General features: G+C 38.4%; 1 protein-coding gene across 2 annotated transcripts in view; it reads right to left on the reverse strand.

The window, feature by feature from the left end:
- Window positions 1-27,356, reverse strand: part of myo1ea (myosin IEa) — a 48,889-nt gene that overhangs the window by 15,030 nt on the left and 6,503 nt on the right. For both annotated transcript variants that reach the window (XM_086071118.1, XM_086071119.1), the window contains exons 2-15: window positions 20,489-20,632; window positions 17,381-17,470; window positions 16,097-16,191; window positions 11,763-11,850; window positions 9,159-9,248; window positions 8,130-8,261; window positions 7,544-7,678; window positions 7,326-7,458; window positions 6,495-6,691; window positions 5,991-6,071; window positions 5,384-5,470; window positions 5,202-5,285; window positions 3,989-4,156; window positions 2,552-2,637 (exon numbers count right to left, since the gene is read on the reverse strand). In XM_086071118.1, coding sequence (XP_085927244.1) covers window positions 2,552-2,637; window positions 3,989-4,156; window positions 5,202-5,285; window positions 5,384-5,470; window positions 5,991-6,071; window positions 6,495-6,691; window positions 7,326-7,458; window positions 7,544-7,678; window positions 8,130-8,261; window positions 9,159-9,248; window positions 11,763-11,850; window positions 16,097-16,191; window positions 17,381-17,470; window positions 20,489-20,632 — 1,610 coding nt within the window. The remainder of the gene's footprint in view (window positions 1-2,551; window positions 2,638-3,988; window positions 4,157-5,201; window positions 5,286-5,383; window positions 5,471-5,990; window positions 6,072-6,494; window positions 6,692-7,325; window positions 7,459-7,543; window positions 7,679-8,129; window positions 8,262-9,158; window positions 9,249-11,762; window positions 11,851-16,096; window positions 16,192-17,380; window positions 17,471-20,488; window positions 20,633-27,356) is intronic.

Below are 27,356 nucleotides of genomic sequence, written 5' to 3' on the forward strand. Positions count from 1 at the left end.
AGGATGAAATTCTGAGAATTTGCTCAATTTTAAGTTCAACAATGATTATTTGAATACCAAAATATTTGACAATTTGATCATCGATGTGTTGTCAATTATTTGTAATTGTGGCACCTCTAAATAGCACAATTGCCTAACTTACTGTGCCAATAAAAAATATCTCAAAGATTGAATCAATGAAATGAAACACTTTGTTGTTTTGGTGTTGTGTTTTTTTAGGGGTGTCAGGCGATTACATTTTTTTATTGTAATTAATCGCATGACTTCAATAGTTAACTCACAATCACAAATTTTATATCTGTTCTAAATGTACAATAGAATGTAATTTTTCCCCCCAAGTTTTCATACTCTTGTTAACATAAAAGTGGGAAAAAAATGTTAAAGTAATAGAAATATGGGTGCATCTTTTAGTCATTGATACAGTAATTTCATAATAATTCATAAAATTTAGTTAAAATTAAAAAGATGACGTACTTTAAAAACCGACTGTGATATTGATTTGTATTGAGGTCATTTTTCTGCCACTAGTTTTCATTTTTCTGCCACTTTTATGGCATAATTTAATTTGTAAGATGTTGGTGCCAGCTACGTGCATTTTTCTTTTCATATTAAGAGTTATCTAATCTTTAACATGAAGTAACTTGTGAAATTCTGCACATTTTTAAAATTGTAAAATACAACTTGACCCCAGTCTCCACAAATATATGCATTAGAATCAAATTTATTACTGCGTTGCGTTGCGACCAGGGTTATTATCGTTTTGGTTTTTAAATTTAGTTAGTTTTAATACATTTTCAAGGTGGTTCTGTTAGTTTTTATAGTTTCAGTTTAAAAAAAAAGTGTATTACTTGTGCGCAATATTTAAAAAACATCATGGTAGCAACGTAATCTGAAGGTGTTTTTCTATTGGTTGCTGCTAGCCAATAGAAAAACACCTTCAGATTACGTCACTTTTGTGTGACACACTTTCAAACGTCCTTATTCCGGTTAATATCCAAATAAATCTACTTAAAATCACATTTAAAATCATCCCCAAAGGCTCATGCGTTAAATTAATTACCAAAGACTAAAACGAAGGACATTTTTACTATAATTCTAGTTAGTTTTAGTTAGTTTTGTGAACATAAAATGTAGTTTCAGTTAGTTTTCGTTGTTTAGAAAGCATTTTAGCTTTTATTTTATTTCGTTAACGAAATTGTTTTGGGAATTTTAGTTTTAGTTTTTTCATTAGTTTTAGTTAACTAAAATAACCTTGGTTGCGACTGGAATTCCCCCAGACAGGCTTTCCAAGTAAGAGACATTAATCACGCATAAAAAAAAAAAAGTGGCGTTAAAGGAACTTACTTGACTTGACTTAAATTAACTCCAACGTGACGCCCTAATTTTGACACCACGTTTTTTTTCCTATTTTACAAAATTGTTCAAAGATGACAAAGGCATGGATGTTATTGGGCTGAAGATATCTGTAATTCATACATAGTGTTTTTTCCTTCTTTTGTTCTTATATTAGTGTGTTCCACACGTTGCTATTTTATTGTTCTTTCTCGTTTTCTAATTATTCGCCTATGTTGTTCTCAATGTAGGTTTATTTAGATATGAGCGTGGGCCTCTCAAATCTGGGCGGGCGGAAAACAAAGGCCTCCGCAGGTTATGTGTACGAGTACCAACAATCTGACACTGGTTCTTTCTTCTCTTGCAACCTGCTGCGCTCAAGAACTAGGCGGTTCCTTTCCTTCCCGACTTCCTTTATGACGGCCACACGTTTTATTGCATGTATGTACAGTGGTATCTGTCAAATCAGTTTTCCTATTGAAATGAATTGAAAGGTCATTAACCATAAAAGCCCATTTTCATTCATTTTCTAACCCAATGAAAATCAATAAAGGATCGAACTGAAACACTATTTATTTATTTTTTATCAATTCCCATCTCTACTTATATGTCAAGGTACCACTGTCCAATATATGGAATGCTGCATACAAAATTATTACTTAGGGGGTTATGCATAAAGTACGCTTTCCACAGATGGCTCCTTTGACACACGGAAATACCGAGTAACCAGAACACCACCCGAGCAGACCACTCAACGATGCCCCGTAGGGAAGGCCAGACTGGGGTTGACCCTGAAAGCTGCATATGTGACTGCAGCCACACACATTTCAAAGGTCATGTCGTAATCCCGCTTGCCCGCCCACACTGACTTCTTTGGCTACCATATAGGAAGTGGTTCATCCAGATTTAAGGAATCAAAACAAAAAAAAGATCCTACATCAGCAACAAAAATTAAAAGCTGATCTCATGACATTTGATGAGTCAAATATACTCAAATTAGATCTAGATTTTTGGAAATGTTGCTTTTATTTATGACATCATCCACGCTGCCTTAATGGGAGCAAACCCATCCTTAAAAAAAAATACAGGTTCACAAATTCAAAACTGTAGACACTCTTATACAAGTTTCTAACGAAGAAAGTGATATTATGCCCACATTAGTGGAAAACGCATCTAATGTGATCACAGGTGCAGCTGCAATGAACGAGAAACGACTCACATTTGACTGCTCTGCATCAACTCAATGAGGTCAGAGAAAAGGACGTCTCGGTTCCTTTCACAGAATCCTTCAGCGTCGTAGGACACCTGGAAAGGAGGAGAGGGCCATTATGGAAGGTTAAGCTACAGCATTTAAACCTTCAGCTTGATGGAAATTGCACATGTGGGAAAATAGTTAGACTCTAAATCGATGGATTGTATTTTATGAGATTGGGGAAAGATTAAGTTTTAAGTAAAGACTTTTTTTTTTTTTACGCCTCACAGGTGTTGTGGTATTAAAAATGGAGCATAAATTCTGCCATGTTACCCCTCCACTTTCGTAGCCTGAGAATGGAGGAACGTTTAAAGGCTGGTCATGGGAGCCCCTCAAGTCATTATGGTCTGGCTCATTTAACATGCGGCATGTGTGCCAGGCCGAGGCCACCAACATCTGGGGGAGGCTGCCGGGCAGGGCCCAAAATGAATGGGGATATTAAAAAAAAATATGGCAGCGTATTAAGTGTCAAGCTGTTACGTAACAGGCGTGCCGAACCTACATAAATAGAAGAAGCAGACATGCTATAGAAGTGTTAGTTTAAACCTAAAAAAGACGATGACATCATCTCCAGAAATATAACAACCAGAAGGGTAAGCTACATTTATAGGGAGCAGCAACAATTCCCATACTGACACCACTAAAATAGCAATTTAATAATGCTGCACACCACAAACCGCTATGCGAGGTGGGGTGAACTTTTGGGTTATAAATAAAGCTCAAATATAAAATTGAATTTTAAAACAATTCATTCCAAGACCACACTTGTATCTCAAAACATCTTGCCCCAATGAAATGAATGGAAATGCCGTGAATCTGTTCCAGCCTGCCCAAAAACACCACTAAAAATTCTGTAATGTGTTTTTTTGATTAGGAAAAAAAACATTCAACAGTATTGTATTTTATAAAAACATAAATAGGATGTAAAGAATCGATGGAACAGTATAAGCATTATAATCCATTACAGCTCCCTCTGGTGTGTCTGAATCAGCCACCAGGTGGCAGTATAATACAGTCATGAAGACTGAAGACACAAATGAAGAAGAACTACAACAACTATAAGTAACTCGCTGAGGATAAAGAATATATGCCTTTGAGTATTGTTATTGCCGAATTGTGATGCTCTACAGTTTGTGTTCAAAAATCTTTTTTTGTTAGCCCGTCTATAGCATTTTGCATGGCAACTTAGTGCTACCACCCCCCCCCCCCCCCCGATATTAAAGTGATGGACAAGCTTCATCTATACAGGCGATCGATCACCCATTGTTACATGCATACCTCCTTGACTGTCCATCTAATCTGAGTTTAATTAGCCTTGTAAAACAAATCTCTTTTTAAATGATACATGTCATTAAATGTTGTGTACTTGATGTGCATGTTCATTTCTACAGAGAGTGTGCTGACCTTGCCAGCGTAGTGGTGAATAATGAAGCCTTGGTTCCAGCTGTTGAAGTGCTCGTGAGTGTTGATCTGCATGCGGAGCTTCTGCAGCATAGTCTGGTCGGCCCCTTCGCCCACCGCGTGCATGGTGGCACACACGTCGTCCAGGATGCTCAGGATGCCAGGAGGATTCTAGGAAGTCAAGAAAAATATTTCACATCCCGAAACGCGGATCTTACATGTGGCAGTATTACTTTTTTTGTTGGTTGACCTCCGCTAAGTGAGTCAAGTCATATTTATGTATATAGCCTTTAATCACAAAAGACTTTGCAAGCCCACAGTTGACAAATATTAGTAACGAGCTATTTTGCTCCTTTAAATCATTATCTCATTATTGACTGATTCAAATATCTACAAAAACAAATGAAAAGACAAATGAATCAAAAGAGCTCCAACCCAAATATGCACCATGAGGGCTAGATGATAAAGGGCCCCTCACTAGTATCATGCTTACAGAGGATTATCTAACCATAGAGACGAGTTGTAAAAGCCACAGTATAAATGTGACAGTGTGTGGAGCTGTTTGGGGGGGCCAGGAGACACACACACACACAGTCCTGTTTGAGTCGACAGTGCTGACAGTGTGTCTCACTCTACACACACGCACAAGTAGTGTCTTGTTAATGGCAATGTGAACTTGCAGCTGAAGCATCAGGGGCTGATATGGAGCTACTGTATGCTTCCTCTCGGACACTGCCGTCTTGTTTTAAAGCTCTTAAACATCTGAGTTGGAACGATGAATATTATTATAAATCACCCTTAATCACATACTAAGCTCCTAGTTGAAATAACACAATACTACTTTTTTGTATAGCAGATACGCGAAGGTAGTAAACATGTTTAAAAATATGTGTTTATATAATACATTGGCTTGTTGCTAGTTTTTACTGAAATGTGGGGTGGGGGAGGGGATCACAGGCTATGTACAGTACAGTTGTATTTAACTTTTAAATTCAATGTTCAGGAATTATTTGTTTTTTAACGTTATTTATTTTAGTTATATTTTTTGTCCTAGATATTTTAATGTATTATTATTTACATTCTCCCAGTTGTTATATCAGGTCATTAGAGTGTAAGCATATCTACGGATGTTTTCATTGATGTGACGTGTGTGTTCTTTCTTAATGTTGTGACGTGTGAACTCGACTTGGATGCACATAACAGGTCATTTATTTACTTTGCTCTCGATGAGGTCGCAGACAATCTTGTTATTGAAGTACTCAATAGGACTCCACTTGATGCCCTCCTGAACATACTCTTCCTACAAACATATACATAGAAGGCATCAAATAAGCCACCCATTGACGCTAGAAATGATTAAAGCATGTCAAAAATGTTAATGATGTCGACGAACGTCACCTGTTCAGCCTTTAGTGTCAGCTCAATGAAAATTTGCTGCAGTTTTTCATTCACAAAGTTGATGCAGAACTGCTCAAAGCCGTTTTTCTAAAGAGGGATGAAGACAATGCGTGGTTAATAAAAGGCAAACACGTTTAGGTGAGCTTTGTCTTCTGCTGAGGACGGATATCCTCTGAGCTCAGTGGGCTTTGTTTGGGGCGGGAGCTTTAAGCAGGCTGACTGCTATCAAGAGGAAAGGCCACATTGTGTAATTCACAGCACATACAATGGACCTTCGGCCCGAGCCTTATGTGCTGCTCGTCTGCATCTTCCTGTCTTGATGACCTTTTCAGACCGTGCAGGAGAGAGCTTTGCAACTGCGGAATGTGATTGTATTCCAACATTGACGTCGTATTAGCGATCCAGAGCAGTCCAACAACAATCTCATGAAACCAACTAAACAAGCACATAATCAGATTAAATGTGCATCTTGGCATCTGCTCTTTCAATCAAGAGATGGAGACCCGGAGAAGTTAATTCTTACCCTGTGTGTTTAATCTGTTTATATGTTCAACCTTAAGACCTGTTGATTTAATGCTTACTCTGTGTCAGTTTGTCAAACACTTACTTGGAAAATCTCAAATCCGTAAATGTCCAAAACGCCGATATTCAACTCCTGGAGATCCTTTACTATGGCTTTATTGATGGACTGAAGAAGAAGAAAAAAAGAATATTAAATAATATTTTGTACAGCTTAAATTTAGCTCTCTAGAGCTAGCGCTAGTTATGCCTTATGCCTCCAGCTAGCTAGAGCTACATAGCTCGCTGAAGCTATTGAGCTAACTAAAGCTAGCTAGAGCTTCTTTTTTTGGGGGTGGGGTCCAAACAGTCACGATAGTTTATTTAAAAAACGCACACACAACAAAAGTCAAACTTTGTCCTAACGTTTATTATTTTAATTAATAAAATTAGATAGCTAGATCTACATAGCTAGCTGGAGCTAGATAGCTAGCTAGAGCTACATAGCTAGCCAGAGTTGCATAGCTACGTAGCGCTACATAGCTAGATAGGGTTTGAATACTTCCTTTTCTGACTGTTCTAATTGCGTAGGAGTACGATGTGTGATAGCTACCTCAACCAGGAAGTCAAACACGCGCGAGTGCAACGCTTTGGCGAGGGCGTCACGCGTGTAACACGCCTGCTCCACGTTCAAGGTCACATCGATGGACTCCACGGCATTGCCCCATTTGCTGTCCATTTTGCGGCTGGTCAGCTTCTCCTTCAGCCGATTCTGGTCAATACCCAGCAAGAATGCAGGGAAGGCTAGAACTGTAAGGGAAAAAGGAAAAGAGGGATAAAGAAACTCTTGAGTTGTGATGGAATTGGTGATCTGAAATTGTAAGTGTGCCCAAATTGTACACTGCAGTGACAATTGTACGAGTCTCAGCAGAAATGCATCCACAAATGACATCAGCAAATTTAGAAAACGGTGGTATTTTTGGTATTACGCAACTGAAAGAATACATGTCATGAAAAATGACTACTGAATACGAGCTGCTAAAAAAAGGGCAAGTACATTTGCCCTAACTTGGCGTTAATGCTGTCCCTTGAGAGCCCCTCCCTGACTTAATAATGTGACTCACTTCCCCGAAAAGGAAATGGCCCTCAAGTCTGCACTTTGGCTGTGTCTGGGAATGCGTCAGTCCACTGCCCTACTTCTCCTTTTGTGACAATCCGCTTGGAGCCGGTGCAAATGTCACCTTTTGTAATGGCAGCGATTGTACACCAAGATGCACCATGTGAGTTTTTGGTTCGTCAAAGTAGCAACTGGCAGGAATGTGGAAGACAGGAAGACAGAAAAGATGGATGGATACACTGACAGGTGGACAGGTAGGCAGCAAGAAGCTGAAGAGGTGCACACATACAGGCAAGCCAACCTCAGTCCACCGGTGAGACCACTTACACTCTTCACTCTCCACAGCAGCGTAGTTGCCTGCCTCCTTGAAGCTGATGTTGCCCAAGTGCAGGACGCCAGCCGCAATCTGAAGCACCATGGCGCGGTCCTGGTCCGTGATTCCAATCACCTTCATAGCATGCTGGGCAACACAAAGAGCCAACAGTCACCATCAAATTGGAGGCCACAGTGGACACAAATCTCTGGGACAGACGACTATGTGTTACCATGGTCTCCTGAAAGTCCTTTTTGTCATCAATGTCGTCCACTTTGTAAGAACCAGACTGGTTGAGGTAACTGTAGTAATCCAAACTAGTTATTCCAAGGCTGTTCTTCTGCTCGTTGCTCGCACCTTCTATCAACTGCAAACAGACATAATGGCATGTAACATATGCTGTGCTGGTTTCACATCTACATCCGATTTTGTACAGATGTTTTACATGTGTCAAAGTGCTCACATTGGAAAAGGCCTTTTCAATGATTTGCCATTACACGTACAGGAAGTGAAAGGAGTTGTCTTCTCATTTGCAGCTATAATAATTTCCGCTCTTTTGGGGAAATAATGGAGTGTGTCTGTGAGAATTTCTGTCCATTAATCCAGATCAATATGTGGTTAGCTTACTAAACCTGAGAGTGCCTAATGGCTCACAATCTTCGTTCTAGTTCATCCCAAAGGTGTTTAAGGGCTCTACTCCAATCCATGTATGATACATGAACTGATTAACAGATAGCCCAATACTTAAGTCCATATCCTGACTATGTTGGTGAGCCAGCTAATGCCTCAGTGCTCCACAGGTCGCAAATAGCCCCCACCTGATAGAATACATGGAAACTCCTCTCGCCCGGATTCCTCATGACGACACGTGACTTCTCCAGAAGGAAGTTGGAGATTTTCCCTCCGTCTGGCTCGCCGCCGTTGCTGAACTGGATCTCAAAATATTTCCCCTGATGGACCAGAGAGACATTTTCACCAATGAAGTGCGCTCAGAGACAGGAGCTGTGGGCTCTGACGTGCTCCTGTGTGTGCTTCCATATGAACATTTTTACTGCCTTTTCGCTTTCTTCCTTTCTTCACCAGACGGGCGTGTAGCGTAATGTCTTTTCCAGTCGCTCTCAAAACTGAGAGCGGTAGCCCGACACTGAACAGAGACATTATTTATCCTAAGACGCTACCTCAAAAGCAGTTATTTAAGGCTGATGGAGCCAAAATAAAGAGATTTTTTCCTGAGACAATACAGTGGAGTTGTGGAACCGACAGCCTGTGGGACATACACAGAACATTTGATATGGCTCGCCGCACAATTCTAAAGACAAATATAACCCGAAGAGGAACCCACACGCTCATAATATAGAATAAACATGTGTTCAATCTTTGCATCATGTCATATAAATAAATTTAGCATGGACGACTCAAATGGTCCCCAGATTGGAAAAAGGTCCCACACCTTGCAATAGTCTGAAGTGGAAAGTAAACCACAGGACCACAAAGCATTCATTTTGAAATTCACTTCATTCCCTCGTAAATTTCAACTTCAATATCACAATATTGTGAATTAGCTTTGAAAAAATAGGACTTAAATAGCTTAAGTTGACGTCTTTTCATCGTGTAAATGTCTCTGTCAGACTTTATTACAAAACATTATTTTGCACTTATAAATTGTATTCCATGTTATAAAATTATAACCTTATATACATTTGTATTTAATTTGATCCTTTTTTAACTTCTTAACTCTTTCTCATACAGGCGTAAACTATTGGAAACTAACTTGTCATGGCTTACTTTTAAAAACATCTTAAAGGTCAATCAGTCTGAAAATAGCGTGAGGTATTGGGAAGTCTTACAAATCGACTGGAGTTATTGTTCCGAACCGTCTTGGCATTGCCAAAGGCCTCCAGCAGCGGATTGGACTGCAGGATGATGTCTTTGACGTGCTGCGAGGACACACAGAGAAATGCACAATGAGCGACATCCCACACACATGCACACGTACCGTAGAGTGTAGTAGGTAAAGACATCACATTCTTCACACCCTCACTAGTGTGTGTGACTGTGGAACTTTCCACTCGCACACTCTTATTGTACAAACACACACTGTCTGGAGGACATCTTTCCTTTGCGAGGCATTTCTATGTCAGACTCACATGAGATTGAAATTACAGACTTCCAGTCATTTTAAGCAGACTGGAATGAATTACACTACTCACAAAAAGTTTGGGACATTGGGGTTTCGGGTGAAACTTCAGGATGAACTTAAAATGCACTACAACCTTTACAGGTGACCTTTACTTGACCTTGTCTTTCAGTACTTTTTTGCCTAACTTGCAGCTCATTTACTGCCATTGACGACTATAGACGTCAAAAATTCATGTGAACTATTTCTATTAGTTTTAAAAAAAATCATTTCATTTCATTTTTTGTGAAAACCTAGATTTTTTTATTGTACATTTATAACAGATAAGATTATTCATGCGATTAATTACGATTAAACGGCCCTTATTTTGAATATTTATTTTTTAAATTAGGCCCGTCAGGCAATTAAAATGTTTAAATTGTAATTAATCATATGACTTTACTAGTTAACTAACGATTAATCCCAAATTCTATATCTGTTCTAAATTTACAATAATTTTCTTTTCTAGGTTTTCATACTCTTGATAGCAAAAGTGGATTTTTTAAAAATTAATAGAAATAGTTCAAATGAATTTTTGACGTCTCTAGCCGTCAATGGCAGTGAATGAGTTAACAAGGAGCCGAACGGCTACATTGGACATTATTTTTTAGATGCAACACGGTTACCTATTCTGTTTATCAGTGAGATGCACATTTCTTGTATTGTGCCACGCCATTTGCTATTGCTGTGTGAAAACTTGCCATAGTTATTCCCAGGTAGTTAAGAGATTTACTTATTTGTTCTTGCTTGTAATTTGTGTAACCCTTTTTTAACCATTTCATGCATGTTTTTATTAGCATACAAGAGCGACTGTTTTCTTTGGAATTCTTGGTAGATGTGCTCTCTGTGGAGATTTTGTTAGCTAGCTTACGTTGCTAAATAGCCAACGTTCAACTTCTGGCCACCGACACTGTGGAGAGCAAATGTTGTTACTGTGCGTTTTCATACAGTAAAATATTGCTGAGCGCGATTTTCTCATAAAAACTCTATTTATATAAAAATGTGGGTACTTTTTGGGGGGTGCTGGAATGGATTACTGTAATTTCAGAACAAATTGAACTCTGACCTAGAGCAACCACTGTCCAATCAAGAGTCTAACCACTCATTAAAGTGAAAGTCAACAAGTAAACATTTCTTGACAATAATGTGTTATATGTGACCTCACTAGTCTAAACATGACATTCTGATTAACGTTACATTTGTGGAATATGAGTTATGAAACAAAATCCAGCCGTTTTTAAACATCTCAGGCAGCGGCCATTTTGCCACTTGCTGTCGACTGAAGATGACATCAATGTTGCTCAGGGCTCAGGCAACAACCAATCAAAGCTCACCTGTTTTTTTTAAGCTGCGCTGTGATTGGTTGTTACCTGAGACCTGAGCAACATTGATGTCAGTTGACAGCAAGAAGCAAAATGGCCGACCCCTGAGGTGGATAAAAACGGCAGGATTTTGCTGCTTAACTCATATTCCACTAACGCAATATTAACCAGAATACCATATTTAGACTAATAGGGGCTGCATAGAACATATTATTGTGAATTTCTTTGGGGGGGGGGGGGGGTTGACTTATAATAAAAAACATTTTTTTACTTCCAATATTGTACTTAAGTTTATTTAATAAAAGTGAATTACTGACATACATTTAATGTCATTGACTTTTACTCAAGAAATATTCTACCCAAGTGGCTTTTTGTAACAATTCTTACTCAAGTATCCCTTTCAGCTACTTTATACAACAACTGGTCACACTACAATTATGTCACACTATTTGCTGAGCCTCTGCAGCTATCACTATCACGCCTGCCCAGCCTCCAGTGGAAACACAAGCCAGATTGTCTTTTAGTGTTCCAGATTTTCGCGGTTGAACTGAATTGAACTGTACTGCTTGGCTTAATGCAAACCAGGACAATTTATCATGCAGTTTTTGAGTAATACTGCAACATCTCACAAAGCCTAAAGATGTTTTCCGATTCTTTTATGGAAAAAAAGTGAATTGCATACAAAAAAAAGTGGAATCCCATTGCAGTTGTAATGCCGGCATTTCCACATCACATTTAGATCTTTATCAAGCTTAGAAACAGAAACATGTTTATTTTAGGGGGTGAAAGATAGCTGGAGGAGTCTAGTGAAATATTAAAAGATCTAAGCTATTTTATTTGATTTCCTGCATCACACATCATCTAATAATTGTGGATTCAAGTATAAACAGGATGAGAAAATATTTGGACTTTTTTTGTTCTGTTTGTCATTTGTAAGACAAAGATGGTCTCACCTGCACCCTTGGTCCGCCTCCTGACACTCTGGAGATATATCCCATTATGTATTTGGCCGCCACAGTCTTGCCGGCTCCACTCTCACCACTAAAAGAGACAAAATTAAATGTATGATTTCTCTCTTCTTATTTATCTTGAACTAATACACCAAATAACATGATGGAAAGCGCTGTTGTTTACACAGTTTTTAATTGTGTGCTTAACAGAACTAACTTGTGCATATTTTCTTTGTCAATGTTCTTGTTTTCTCAGTTCTGGATTCTTTGTGGTTTTGGACATTTATTTCCTGTTTTGTGCTCTTGCACATATTAATAGTCGTAAATGATTGCTCCTGACTCTACCCTTGTACGCCACAAACACAGTGCAGTTGCTATTTAGTATTTAAGTACAAGTATTAGTTATTATTTGTCCTTAAATCTCAAGAAATTACAGTGCATACAGTTTTCTTCAGTGGAGGTGCAAATGGCACCCCTTAATACCACCACTAACGTCACAATTTTACACAGTGTTCCCTCGTTTTCCGCTGGGGTTAAGGTTCCAAACATACCCCCAATAAATGAAATACGCAAAGTAGTTCGCTTTATGTTTTATATCTATTATAAATGTTTTCAGGCTCTAAAACCCCTCGCCACACTTTTCTCATTGATGCATTTACATTTTCTCACATTTCTCTCTTGTTTAAACATTCTCAATGTTCAAATCTTCCTAAATGTTATAAAATAGGCACATTACTGTTAGAAAAAAACATGCAAAATTGCACCCAAAAAAAGCAAAACAGAGAGAGAGAGAGAAGCATTTCACATAATTTGATGATTACCATTATTACCGTACTAAAACAACAAAAATACTACGTCATTTGAAAGAGTTCACAAACAATATTTATCTAAAGTGATAAAAAAACATACAAACTTCATACTCTTCATACTCATATTTCTTTGTTCTTAAAAAGGGAATATATAATTTACAGCAACTTGACATCATTACAGGAGACAGCGTGTTAACGCTATGCGTTAGCCTAGCGATCGGAAATAGCAACACATATCTTGGGCAGATTACATTGACATAGCAACACAGAATCTGAAACCTGATTGGGCAATGACAACAAAATCTAAAATACCCACTACAAGAAACTGGGCAGCCGAGATAATAGCTATGAAATATGTTTGTTCTCTCAATTTAGACTGTATCCACAAAATCTCAATTTGTACTGTATCCACAAAATAAATAAATAAATATTGGTGACAGGCTAGTGCATGTAAATCCTGTAGGGACACACTTGCCTTCATCTCTATTCCCACACCCTACACTCTACTTTCCTTTCTTGACTTTTGGGTCATACTTATTTGGACGCATGCGGTTTTGGCAGTGGAAGGCTGCGGAGTCTTGTTTTTTATTTTTTTTTCTCCAGCGCCTTAAAGTAGAGTCGCCTTGCTAAAAGCTGTGTGAGAAACAGCTGCAGCCTGTTAGCGGCGGCCAGAGGAAGTCATGGGAGCTACTCGTCTATTAACCCCCCGCCCCCCACGGTCCAGCACCACCTCAGCTCTGTCAGGGCCCCTCTCGCTGTACACTGGAAGTGCTCGCACCACTGCGTGCGATGTTTTTGAGTCTCCCGCTTGATATGCGCTTTGTATTTTGGCCACATTGGTATCAAACTTGACATCTGCAGGGATTTATCAACTGCATCAGCGATCATTAATCAAGGCAATAACAGTAACAGTTTGGTTTGTAATTCAAATCTATTGTCTTAAGTATTCTGTGTTCTTTATTTGTTCAAAACGACAGAATGGAACAGTCCAAAATATTTGATTTAGGTAAAAGAGAACACACACAAATAGATGAATCAGTTTAAGCCTAAAATAAATCATGTTATTACAATCAATGAACCCCCACATATTTGGGATTCGACATTTAGGAATTATTGGTGTGTGTGTATATATATATATATATATATATATTGTAAAATAAAAAGCAGAGCACCTTTTGTTTAGTTTAATAAAATGACAAAAAACTAAACAATCCTGTTCCTGCGTTCATGAAGATTTGAAATCACTTCTTACATGACAACACGCACTAATTACGTGTGCTGAGAATTGCCAGTGTCGCAATCTTGGTGCTGACTTCAAGTACAGTAACAAAGTATTTGTATTCCCTCACTCCATCACCGCATATAATGCTCATTTTCCAAATAAAGGCTGAAAATTAGAAACACATGCCAGTGCTGACCACACTGCCTGGCCAGCAGTTGGCGGCAGTCTTTGTTTGCCTCATCATAACACCACTTCCATGCTTTTGTTTGCTGATTTAGATTTAATCCGACTCGGTGCCTTTATGTGGGGGGAAACTGAACTAGCAAGTGCTTGCTGGGCAAACAACAGGCTTAAAGTGCTGAAGCAGGATTCATTCATCATGAGGTAAGCACTATAGGAACCGCGGCGCTCATGTGACTTCACCATAGGATAAAAGATCCCATCATGACACATCACAAGTCACTCCAAAAACAACACACCGCTACATAAAGCCTCCTAAAAATGACTCTCAATCCAAAGGAGTCGAGAATCACGCAGGTGCTCTTCCTGCAGGAAGTTGAAGAACAAGCATTATAGCAGCACACATCCTGACTTCACGTCAAGTCATGCCGATTGTATTTTTATAGCCATCACAAGTCATCTCAAGGTACTTTACGCTTCAACAACCACACTATTTGGAAAAACAACAACTGAACAGCGCATGAGCCAGCACTTCACGACAGCGGCTTCGAACAGATGCCTCAAAAACAGAACCCATGGCTCTGTCCGGGTATCAATGGCGAGTCAGAGGGAGAGAAAACAGGAAGGAAGTGTTGATCGAGCAGAGCAGGGATGAGAGCACAAGGGGCACAACAACTGTATTATCAACAGTAGACAAGTTCAAGTGCAAAAGCCAACAAAAGCAGCATTTAGACAAAAATAGAGCCAAGCCTATCACAGCATCATTCGACGTTAGATTTCCTACCCAAGCAAAAAAATAAATAAAAATAAAAATTTAAAAACTTGTGGAAAATACAGTATTAACCCTATAAAGCCAAACGTATCATATTAAATACAAGACATTTTGAGCTCTCTATTTCTCGAGTATAATGTTTTTTTTCTCATTACAATCCCAATGTATATGATCTGACACATGCATTGCACGGATAATCCATTAGAGGGCAGTATCACCCAACTGATGGCTTTTCCAGCGACCTTGCAAGGTCGCCCCAATTGAGAAAGAAGAGACACCTATGCTTTCTGATTTTTGGAAATACTGTCTGATGTTTATTATTATATTTTTGAGTTATAAATGTACCAATTTAAAGCATTGTGACCGCATGTATCAAATATGACACAAATCAAAAGTCATATGTGGAAGTGAAGTTGATTCCCCCCACCCCAAAAATAATAATAAAATGTTAGTTTGTTTAAAAGGACAAATACTATATTTACAAAGAACAAGAATTTTCTCTTTCAGGCTTTATAGAGTTAAAGTAAATTCCATCAGATATAAATATTTCCTCTGCATTTTTATAGCATATACAGCACTTAAAAAAAAAAAAAAGAGTCCTTTAAACACACTTTTGAAATGACGTAAACATTGGGAGGGAGCAAAAGCAACAGATAACACAAAAATATGATACAAATAGTGTTTACTAGTCTCGTATTTTCCAAACTAACAAACTTATCTCACAACATACATCCATAATCAAGCTCAAGGCTGTATACTAAATGAACCTACAGCTGTCGCTTGAAGAGTGTTGATGAGGATTTGACATTCAATAATCAGCAAAAACTAGGTTGTGTTGAAACACTTCCTGTTTTAATTTTTGTTCTTTCAAATTTAAATTGACACCATGTCAAACAAAATGGTGTGCCACGGCTGCCACCATCTAGTGGTTGACAGTGGACACGGTGGAAAAATATTAGCTTCAACATAAATGAAAAAAAAAAAGAAAACAAATTTTACTACATTCAAATGGAGATCTGCTTTTGCGTTTGACCTCTTCCGTAATAGTCCCATGACGAAAGCAGCGACGACGATGCTGCCATTAGTGCATATTTCCTTTCAGTTGGGCTCATGTCGACTAGAATGAACAATGACATAATGGAGGAAAAGGCACCATTTCCTGTCAGTCGCCTCCAATAATTACGACACGGAGGAACCTGTTTGGTTTGTTCTTCTGCACTCCTCCTGAATCTATGATTGTAATCACCTTCAGTCTGCCTTTGAGTTAAAAAGATCAATCCGATTTTGGGACTTTAGCGATGATTGGGAGCAAACCGTTCCTATCTTCTTGTCATGAAATATGGGGTGTTCTTACCTAATGATGACACACTGGTTCTCTCGGTCGATCATCATGTTTCTGTACATGTAGTCCGCCAGAGCGTAGATGTGAGGTGGGTTCTCATACTGGGCCTGGTGGGAAGGGGGATCACACATATAGAGTGAATATAAAAAGTCTACACACCCCTGTTTAAATTCCAGGTTTTTGTGCTGAAAAGTGAGCAAGTTCATTTTAAAACTTTTTGAGTCGTACAATTCCAACATGTTAACTCATTCACTTCCCAGCCATTTTCACTGAAGCAACCCCCTTTGCTCCTGGCGGTTTCACTGGATTTTGACAGATTTGGCAAGGCCCACAGAATATTTTGTTCTATTGCTATACAAATTTTTTAACCTAACAAAAGAAAAATGAGTCTTTTCATTCATCAGAAAAAAAGTAAATTTCTATCTGTTTACATTTTGCAGCAATTAGCATTACAATATAGATAAGTTTTATCATTATTCACAAATCTGTTTAAAACTGTGGGGGAAAGAGCCTTTTACAACATGGCCCTGGTTGATCTCTAATGCTCTGCTACCACCTGCTGGCCGCTTTTGTAATAACTACAATTGCTTCAAGCATTCTCTTCAGTTCAGAGGCTGCGTCAAAGCCTTCTGTATGCTCTAGCATTAAAAACAAAACAAAACGCATAAATATGTCTTTGGGCGCATGGTAATATTTAAAATAGAACATATTTATACATTTTTGGGAGCAAATGAGTTGAACTCAATTGAACTTAAAAAATAAACCTTTTCCAGTGAGGAAACGGAGGACAACTGAGATAATGTGGGGTAAATCGGGGTTATATATCAACGGTGGCCCGGGTTATGAGATTGACTTAAATATTGAAACTGTTACAAATTTAAATGACAGGTTTTCCAACTTCCTAAAAGTTTGTACTGGCACTAAACAGCACAGATAAGAATCACATTCTTTGTTCTCCACCCAGTTTTTTGACTATAAATAAAATCTATGCATTTTAAAAGGCAACCAGTACATGTATCCGCACAATATTGAGTATTTGTTACAGTGTCCAGGGGTTTTAAAGTGAGCAGCTGGCTGAACACGCAGTCCTATGACGGCACTGCCAAACTTTCCCAGTGATCATGCCAGTTCCTGACAGACAACATCTGCACTCGCCAGCTGGACCGTTCGCACTGGATCCAACCCAGTTCTTTTCAGCAACTTTGTTCTACAGACGGACGGTAACATCTTAAAAGCTGCGCATATTGCAGCGACACAGCTTGAACGGATGCTTTCGGGTTCAACTAAGCTACTTACCGCGCCTTGATAGATCTCCACTTCTTTTTCCCCGAAGTAGGGCATCTGCTTGAAGGGGTTGATTGAGATCAGCACAGGACCAATGTATGTCTGACAAGAGTGTTGGTTAAGGATTGTAAAGAGAAGAGTAATCTAAAGAAAAAGATCAAATTAATCTCAATGGGAGAGTCACAAATTACACAACATTTGCTACACTATCAGATAGATAATCCAACTATATCAAGTATGACCAAACATTTCCCTCTTACGGCCTCACAGTGGATATGAAAAGTCTACACACCCCTGTAAAACTGCCAGGTTTTTGTTCCGTTCCGTTCCGTTCAGTCTTCAATTCCGCTTATCCGGGGTCGGGTCGCGGGGGCAGCAGCTTTAGCAGGGAAGCCCAGACTTCCCTCTCCCCAGCCACTTCAGCCAGCTCCTCCGACGGGATCCCAAGGTGTTCCCAAGCCAGCCGTGAGACATAGTCTCTCCAGCGTGTCCTGGGTCGTCCCCGGGGCCTCCCGCCGGTAGGACATGCCCGGAACACCTCCCCAGGGAGGCGCCCAGGAGGCATCCGAACCAGATGCCCGAGCCACCAATATTTCCAAACTTTTTTTTTTACCATTAATGTTACCTGTAATCTGTACAACTCAAAAGAAAAAAAACTGCAATCATATGGTTGCACAAGTGTGCATACTGTTTATAATTCCAACCAACCTAAGACAACTAAAGGGAAACACACAAAACACACACAAAAAAAACAACAACAAAAAAAACATGTACAGTACTTAATTTAGTGGAATAATGGCCACTTCACTTTGTGTTGTTGAAATTTTTTAATAAGCAATTCAATATACTGTAGTTCAACTCATGCAAAGCAGTAAACATAAATCAAGAAAGAAAACGTACATCACTGCTTGGTGTGATCTGTAACAAAGCAAAGTAATATTAGATTTAATTGCTATCTAAATTTTATAAAAAATTAAATAACTTAATTTAATTAACACTATTTTAATACTCTAAAATATTTGTTACAAAACAGATTTACAATTTAAAAAAAAGATATCAAGAAAAAAAAATCAAGTGTGATATTTGGTAAATTATGCTCAATTTTAAAAAACACATTTGACAATTTTTTAATAAACTTTTACATTTAAATATAATTTTACACAAGTAATATATCTTGTAACATTATGTGTTTATTAACATTTCAAATGTAAAACGTTGGCCATATTTTCACTTAGCTGTTTTTGTGATCGCTTTGAATAGCCAACTTTTGTTATAACTTTAAATATATGTGTCAGATTGTCATTTACCTTTGTTTACATTTAAAAATGTATTTAAAAAAAAAAGTGTGATATCTTGTACCATTCTGTTCTGGCAATTTTTACTTAAAAATAGTGTTTTCTTGTTCAGATTTAAGTATTTTGACAGAGGCCATGTTCAATCTTATTACAATATGCAGCGTATTAATACAATACATGTAGTGGGCCACAAATGGCCTCGAGGCCAGACTTTGAACACCCCTGAATGCTACGTTTGGTTTTAGTTTGCAGTTCCAGTTGTTCATGCACAAGGCAATTTAACAGCCTGATAGACAAAGAAGAAATGACCTTATCTTCTTTCTAAATTAAGCCCCCGGTTTTGAACAAATGGTCGAGAATGCAACATCGTTGTGAGGTTTTACACCCTGAAACTATAGTGCTGCTGGTGACAAATAAAGCTGCTATTGTGGGTGGCCTACAGTGAGCAACCGGCAGCACTGCTGGCAAGGAGGCTGCACAGTTGCTGCTGTTTGCTGACCAACATCTAAATCCTGACTAAGAGCTGTCAGGCCTATAGCTGCCAAAGTTCACAACCCATAGACACGGCCATAAAAGTGCTTCTTCGAGAACTGCTTTTCAAAAGGCTGCTTCATTCTTCATTCATGAATTGTTCATTCACTAAATTATGCGTGTATGTGCTTGATTTACAATAATAAATCCTCATAGTTGTGAAATGCATGTTGCTTTCAATAGTTTCAATCTAAACCAGACCTGCTGAAGACGATATTGCTGTAGAAACATTAGTTTATAACATGAACTTCTCTGTCAAAAGCAACAAGCTGCACTATGCCAAACCTTTAGCCAACTCGAAGCCTGGATAAAGTAATCTCTTGGTTAAAAAAAAAAAAAGAAATAATGGAAATGAGTTTTACAGTGAATACTTGCAAATTAGCATTTTTGACTTTGCAAATTTGCTTCTTTTTTTTTTAAGCTATCCTCCTAGCTTAGCTAGTATCACTGCTACTTTGCTCTAAATTTGCATTCAGTTTAGCTCCAAATAAAGTGGAAACTGCTTGCAATAATGTGATTAGGAAGCTTCATTGTATAATAATATGTACTATTGCAAAAATAAGCAAAACAATCTATAGTACTTTTTTCAACACACAAAGACGCTTAACTGTATTGAATGTAACTGGCTTCTATATTTTACAGTATTTATCTTCTGAAATAAAAATAAGGTCCGAAACAAATTAATCGTGTGTACATTCCTTTCAATGGAAAACATTACCTCTGTTTGTGAACATTTTGGCTCATGAACTGAACCAAAGAAAAATTACAACCGAGATTCTACTGTATGTTAACGTGAGTTAAGGCGTTTCATGTAGACATAAACAGTACTTGGCAGCCATCTTGTAGCATCTATCGGCATTTACAAACCTTTTGGGGGGAGGGGGCGGGGCTATCGCCTGTGAATAGCAGGGGTTCACTTTGTATAGTTTTTGCATTATCTTGCTCACTAAAAAAGGTCTATACATTATATATATATATATACACACACACACACACACACACATATAGTGTACATTGAATAATTTGGTCATCCAGACTCCACACAAGTGACTGTTTCGTCACAGTTTGCACTTCAGTGAAATCTTCCCTCCTTGGGCAAGTGAGTCAAACATCTGGCAGCCGTACCAAGCTGACCTGTGCCCCCTTAACCGCAGCAGGGGCGGGCGTTAGCTTCCGACAACGAAGTTACTCACAGCCACCAGTGACTATCGGGGCTATTCTGGGAAAAGCGGAGGTGAAGGGAGGCTCGCAATTCCTCGCCGAGGTGTGAGGCGCCATTGTAAGGAAAGGATACAAAGATGTAGTCATCCATGTATCTCTTCTTCAGGTTGTCCACGATGGCGTCCTCGTTGATCTTGCTGAGCAGCACCATGTCGTCCACGCCACTGAGTTTGACATTGTGGCTCTGCCAGTGGTACCCGAACTGACCCCGGCCCCCCTGGAAAAAACACAAACAAGGGAAAAAAAAATTGATGAGTCAGCAAAGCCAACCAGAGCACTTAATTGGCTTTTTACCACACTCTTCCTATCATAAAATGAGATGATTACATGTCAAATTAAATTATTTTTTCATGAAAATACGGTAACCAAATCAAAATAGGAGCTGTGTTGTACAACCACAATACTAAAGACAACTATATCTCTCAAAACTAAACAGTATTATCTTTGTAAATGCAGAATTGTTTTTTTTTCTTTGCTTAAAACATTACATTATGAGGGCTCCCTCTAGTGGTACATGAAGAAAAAACACTGCCTATGTGAAGTTCAGTTGTATTTATCTTCCAGGTCAAAATATTGACATTTAATATTTAAAAACCATTTTTAAGCCTTTATGTTAAATATATTTCAATTGAATAATCATTTTAGAACAGTGTTCTAAAAATCGATATAAATAAATAAATAGTATATCAAATCAATAAAAAAAATGTGTGTGTTTATAAAACTGGACTAGGCTCTATCACATCCATGACCCTAATGAAGATAAGCAGTACAAAAGATGACTGGATACAAAAGATGAATGGATTTAAAAATAATAATTAAGTGTGGCTTTGAGGCACCTCACCATCTGTAATCAGACAAAAAACTTCTTTTTTTTCCCAATCTGCACATTTTGTGATTGCTGCAGCATGGTGAGTGTGTTTCCTTTTGGATCCGACTTCTATCCACATCCGAACACTCTGCCCACATCTCTTGTTTTGCTTAAACTGACTGTGAGGTCATCCATCATGCGTTATGAGTCAGTGTTGTGTCACTCAGTGTGTGGCTACTGTGGAAGAAGGTCACACCGCGCAGTGTGGCCGGTGACGGCAAATGAGTCGGAGAGCATCCACTGTTGAACCTTTGCCTTCCTCCTGACAGGGAAGTGGGGAAGCGTGGTAAGGGGAGGCTAATTCATATGGTCAAAGGAAAAAGAGAAGAAACAATCTACCGCCACGATCTAATCAGATCAAAACTGGAACTGTATTAAACAAATCTTCCTTTCTAGAGATAATAACAAGCCAGTATTAAAATCCCGTGGAAAGTCAGTCACTCATTAACTTGTTATAGAGAGAACTGGTGTGCGTTTAACATCTTCCAGGGTGAATTTAGACTTTACAAGAAGAAAATCAACCACTTTACACACTGCGATGACGGAATTTTTTTTACAGCGTTTGCAGAACCCAGGTACTTTCCCTTTCTGCGACAATTACCAATTAACACCTGACTAATCCTTCAGTTCACACCCATTAAAATGTTTTACTGCCTTTTTTTTTTAGGTGGGGTAAAGGGGGAAAACATTTTTTTTTTACAATAACATGCCAATGTTACTTACATCTGCAAGAATGGATACATATCTAATAAAGGTTGAATTCATAATGTTAGTTTGCACACAAACAAAATCTTACTTACACAGTACATTTTAAAGGGTCAAGTCAATCTTAAATATTTTTTGACAATAATATGTGATTATATATGTAACATCACTAGTCGAAACATGACATTCTGATTATTACATTTGTGGAATATGAATTATGAAGCAAAATCCAGGCGTTTTTAATCCATCTCAGGCGGCGGCCATTTTGCCATTTGCTCTCAACTGAAGATGACATCACAGTTGCTCAGGACTCAGGCATCGACCAATCACAGCTCACCTATTTTCTAAAGCTGAGCTGTGATGGGATGTTACCTGAAACCTGAGCAACTGTGATGTCATTTTCATTTGACAGCAAGTGGCAAAATGGCCGCCTTCTGATAGTGATAAAAACTGCTGGATTTTGCTGCTTAACTCATATTCCACTAACGCAATATTAACCAGAATACCGTATTTAGACTAGTGGGGCTGCATAGAGCATATTATTGTCAAGAAAACATTTTTGGGTTGACTTTTCCTTTAAAGGTGGCCATTGAGTGTTTGGTTAGTAGTGGGAGGAGACTGTGCTGCAATTGGTTTTAATATAGACTCAAAAGAACAAATGGCGCAATTTGTACTTAAATTCAATCAATGCCAGCCATTTAAAAAAAATCAATACCCACATGATATTGTGTTCCATGGTTATATATACGCATCAAATCTACTAAATGACAGAATAAACTAACTTGTTGAATAAATTGTACTTGTCAGTGGAGCGTTAATGCGACATATGCGTGAGTATTTTTTACGCTCCTTTTACACGGTAACATGGTTATACTGAGCTACTTCTGCTGGTCACTTGTATTTTTATCTACAGATATTATTATTATTATTACTTCACAAATATACTGCAGCTCACCCACGATCAAAGTGAGGATAAGCGGTACAGAAACTGGATGCAAGGACAATATTTTTTTTAATTAAAAACATGGAATTAAAAAAATATATGGATCAATGGCAATTCAACTAAATTGATTCACGAGCAGATGGTGAAGATCATACAAGAATATACTGTAAGTCCACAATGCATCCTGCACTTGGTCCAATATAAAGTCAGCTCAAAGGAAGCCATTAATTGTTTCTTAAGAAGCAACATTTTGAGCTATTTTAAGATTTCAAATCGTGTACCTAGCACATTTGTGTTCTTCATACTAAAGAACAAGTGACTTCTCTGTGAATGCCATCTGTAAGAGGATCGTACAATATCTCCAATGCTTTATGCGATAAAACATGTTGAGCATTTTACTTAAGCATGTTTTGGCACCGCAGACAAAACCAAGACCCACGAATGCCTCATGTCACTAATTGACAACAGAAAGTGTGTGGGAAAACCATCCAGTGGGGAAAAGGAAAACAAAAAAACAAGTGCGCTGCAATTAACCTGTCTGGGATGAAAAAGTGCAGATTCATGATGAGGGAACTAATAAGTTGTGCATGTAGGAGGTGCATGTCAAATGTTGGGAGAATGGCTTCATGTGTTTTGACTCGGGCTGGTTTAATGAGGCAAGACGACTGAGAAAATAGTCTTACATCAACAGTCACAGGCAGGGAGGAGCTGGCCAGGGGAACAGGGCGGCACACACGTACAGTACACACACAGATGCCTGGGAGGTGTCTTGATTGACCGCACACTGGGCTGTGTAGGGTTAAAAGTCATAGCGCTCAAGTCAAGTGTGATGGTGGTTGAGAGGGACGCCACTTTCCAACCAAAGTGTCAAAGTTGTTTCATGTTCAATAAGCTTCTCTACCATGGGATTTAAACTTCAGAGTGTTTTTATATCTTATATTTGTTTACTAATAAACCTCAAGCGAGACAAGTGTTACATAAGCTAAACCCAAACTCAAGGTCAGGGACTTTTCCCCTCATAGAAGGCATTCCAGTATCCGTCCTGATCCATAAGGCTTCCCCTTCCATGCAAATACCATCACCATATATGGAGAGCGCTGAGCAGAAGCTGGCTCAGCGAACAGGAAATGGCTGGCTTTGATTCAGTATCATAAGCGGCACTTTTCCCCTCATTTCTTCCTTCTGTGCTTTTCCACCGCAGAAGCTGACACACAGTCCAGCCAGTGTTACCATTGTAAGCATGAGAAACACAGCCCGCCCTCCTAAAATTAGAAACAAGTGAGGCCGCTAATCACTTTGTTGTGGCAATCTTGAGAAATTGCCCTACTTGTACTAAACGACAGACTCTATGAGGAAGTGCTTTACGGAATGTGATTGTGTCTACCACAAAATTAAAGATTCCTTGTCATGTGGGATGTCGCGAAGAAGTTATCTCTCAGGGGAGGCCAAGCATACGAGGAGCAAAGTGTAACAAAGCGGATATTCATGGACGAGGAATCATTTCCATATAATTAATGAGGTACTTCAGGATTAATTTTTCTTCCAAATATGGGCCCAAAATTTCTAGTGAGATGACTACAACTTCATTATTTTAGACAAAACTGTTCTTGTACCTGCGCTCAAACTTATGAATACAATATTTTATAATCAACAAAATGCCATGATTTTTATTTTTTTTATTGCACAATGAACTATTAGAATCAAGTATTATACCGATTACACAATTATTCAATAAAAATGTAATAAAAATAAAAAAAATCGGCCACATGGGATTGCCATCCACACGTTGTTCTATGTAGTATCTGTGACTTTGACTGTTCATGGCTATGAATCACGGGCCAGGCCTGGTGAGTGACTTAGGTGTCAGCAAATGTGTGTGTAGAGTGGCTGTCAGTCACTAGTCCATCAGACTGAATGTTGAGTGGCAATTGGCAGATCATGTATGAATGGACTTATTACATGTTTGTTTAATTAAGTAAATGAAATTGTGTCTATCTTTGAGTACTTTTTGGGGCATTACAATAATTTCTACCTATCGATGCTTAATATAACAATTTAATTTAGCTCACAGTTCTGTTATTTTTTGTTTTGTTTATGGTACCTTGTGTTGGCAATCGTACACGTTTCACTTTACCTTCTGTTACATGATTCCGAACTTTGGACATGATCAATCTTTCCTCCTGGCTCACTGCCATTGTACCTAACTTATTTCTAAATGGACTGGTGCTTGTAACTGCACTAATATTACCCCGTGTGGAAAAAATGATACTCGCAATGCTTCATGGCAGAGATTTTGCTTTCACTTATTCAATTATTTGAGTTATTCAATTAATCCTTGCAGCCATATGTCGTACATGTTTCTGCATTTGTGGACAGCAGATACCAAGCAAAATAAAAGCAAAAACATGCAAAACTATGCCAAAGTGAGGGGAAGAGCTTTATTTAGTCAGGCTATAGCCATGTCTAATATACAGGGGAAATGCTTTTTTTGCCATTTTGTGGAATCTATAGATAATTGCAAACTTTTTTGGGTGGGAGTCAATTACACACGGCAGGGCTCGGTCCCCACTTTATACAAGGCAACTAGCCAAGGAAATTAAATTAGTATTTCTTACGACATTTTGGCTAGCAGAGGGATACAAAGATTAAATCCACAATTACAGATTACTTGCCTTACTGGTCCCCGACAATAAGGCCTCTGATAGAGCCAAGGATTAAGCCTCGACTAAGCTCATTTTGTAAACATATGTCACAAATTAATGTACTTTGATGTATAGCAATTGGTGAAATTTGTCTATGGAATAGTCTCTGCAAAAATGATTGTTGCCTCATTGTTTTGTAATGCCCAAAAACTATATTTAAAGATGAGTAATTAATTGTACATTAAAAAATTGATCACGTACATATGCTGTAATTAGACCGCTGGCGCTGTTTTGCATCAACAAGCCAAGTAAAAAAATAAATAAATAAATAAAATAAAAATAAAAACTTTAAAGAAAGAAGAAGGAAAAAACGTAACGCAGTCGTAGTGTGCGTAGAAAACCATCACGTCCAAATCGAAAATTGTAATATTGTATGTACTTTGTTACTAGCCAAAAAGCAACATAAAGCTTATCTGTGGTCTTGACAGACTGTTTTTTTGATTCCAAGAACGATCTGGTTTAGTTGGAGTGGAAGAGAATGTAATATTTGGACAACAGTACTGCAAACCTGTTCTCTGAACTCCATCCACAAAAATCCGGCTAATCAGAGTGAAGATAAACCAACTGCATGTGCCTTCATGGAACTTTCATAACTCTTAATCAAACACGAAATGATGAGCATAAACATGAACATGAAGCCGACTGTGAAAATAAACATAGACCAAGGAGAATGACAATTTATGCATTTGAAACAACCACATAACAACCTTTCAGTCCGCTAGCTTAATGCTAATGCTAAACAACATCTATATTGCTGTGCTATAATATAACTCTAAGAATGACTAATATTAGTGTCGTATACTCTGATGAGCTAAGAGGAATTAAAACATCCAAAACACTCCAAACAGCAGCCATAACAGAGAAATATTGTTAACATGATAACTAACTGAGGATTACCAGTTTTATAAGGACAGAATGTTTGTGCCTAATGTTGTGACCAGTGAAGCTCGGTTTCCATGTGTATTTTGACATCATGCCAACGATATCAACTTCACATGAGATCTCAGCTTCGCACAAGATTAAGAGAAGACACTAGTAATTTGTGACTTTTGCTGGATGGTGGTAACATGAGCGCTGACTAATTGTGAAGACACATAATGCTGTGCCTACAGGGAAGGGTGTGTGTATGTCTCGCCAAAGAAAAGATCCCGAACACATCATGAACTAAAAATACACGCCGTTTCAGTTTTGTTCAGGCAGTGTTTATCCTCAGGGCTTATTTGAAGCAACTCTGACAGAATCAGTGTTATAAAAAAAAAAAATCTCAAAATATGTAGTCTCTGAGATGGTTATGGTTCAGGGTGGAACTACTGGGAATCAAAGACAAGTCATACCAAGTACAGTACAGTACAGTACAGTACAGTAGGCCTTTATAGAGCCGCCTCAGTAAAGGTTGAATGCAAACAACTCATATGCAGTCGTGGCCAATTTCTGTGTCACTAGAACTTCCCACTCAGGTTTCAATCGATAATCCTGAGGCGCTTTGTACCTAACACATGGGACGAAACAATTGTACACTCACTTTTAAAACCTGAGAACCAAGATGCCCTCTGTGCCTTTCAACAACCTATCTACACTCAGACCTCCCCCAAGGCCGAACAATTCTGAATATGACTGACTGAAAAAAAATTATACATTTGTTAGCCCATCTATAGCGTTTTTCATTGTGTGTTAGCATCAAGCTAGCGGACTTTCATAAGACAAAAAGGTGGTTTGGATAAAT

Source organism: Leptonotus elevatus, chromosome 3, assembly GCF_054856555.1.
Source record: "Leptonotus elevatus isolate MCC_2025b chromosome 3, RoL_Lele_1.0, whole genome shotgun sequence".
NCBI lineage: Eukaryota > Metazoa > Chordata > Actinopteri > Syngnathiformes > Syngnathidae > Leptonotus > Leptonotus elevatus.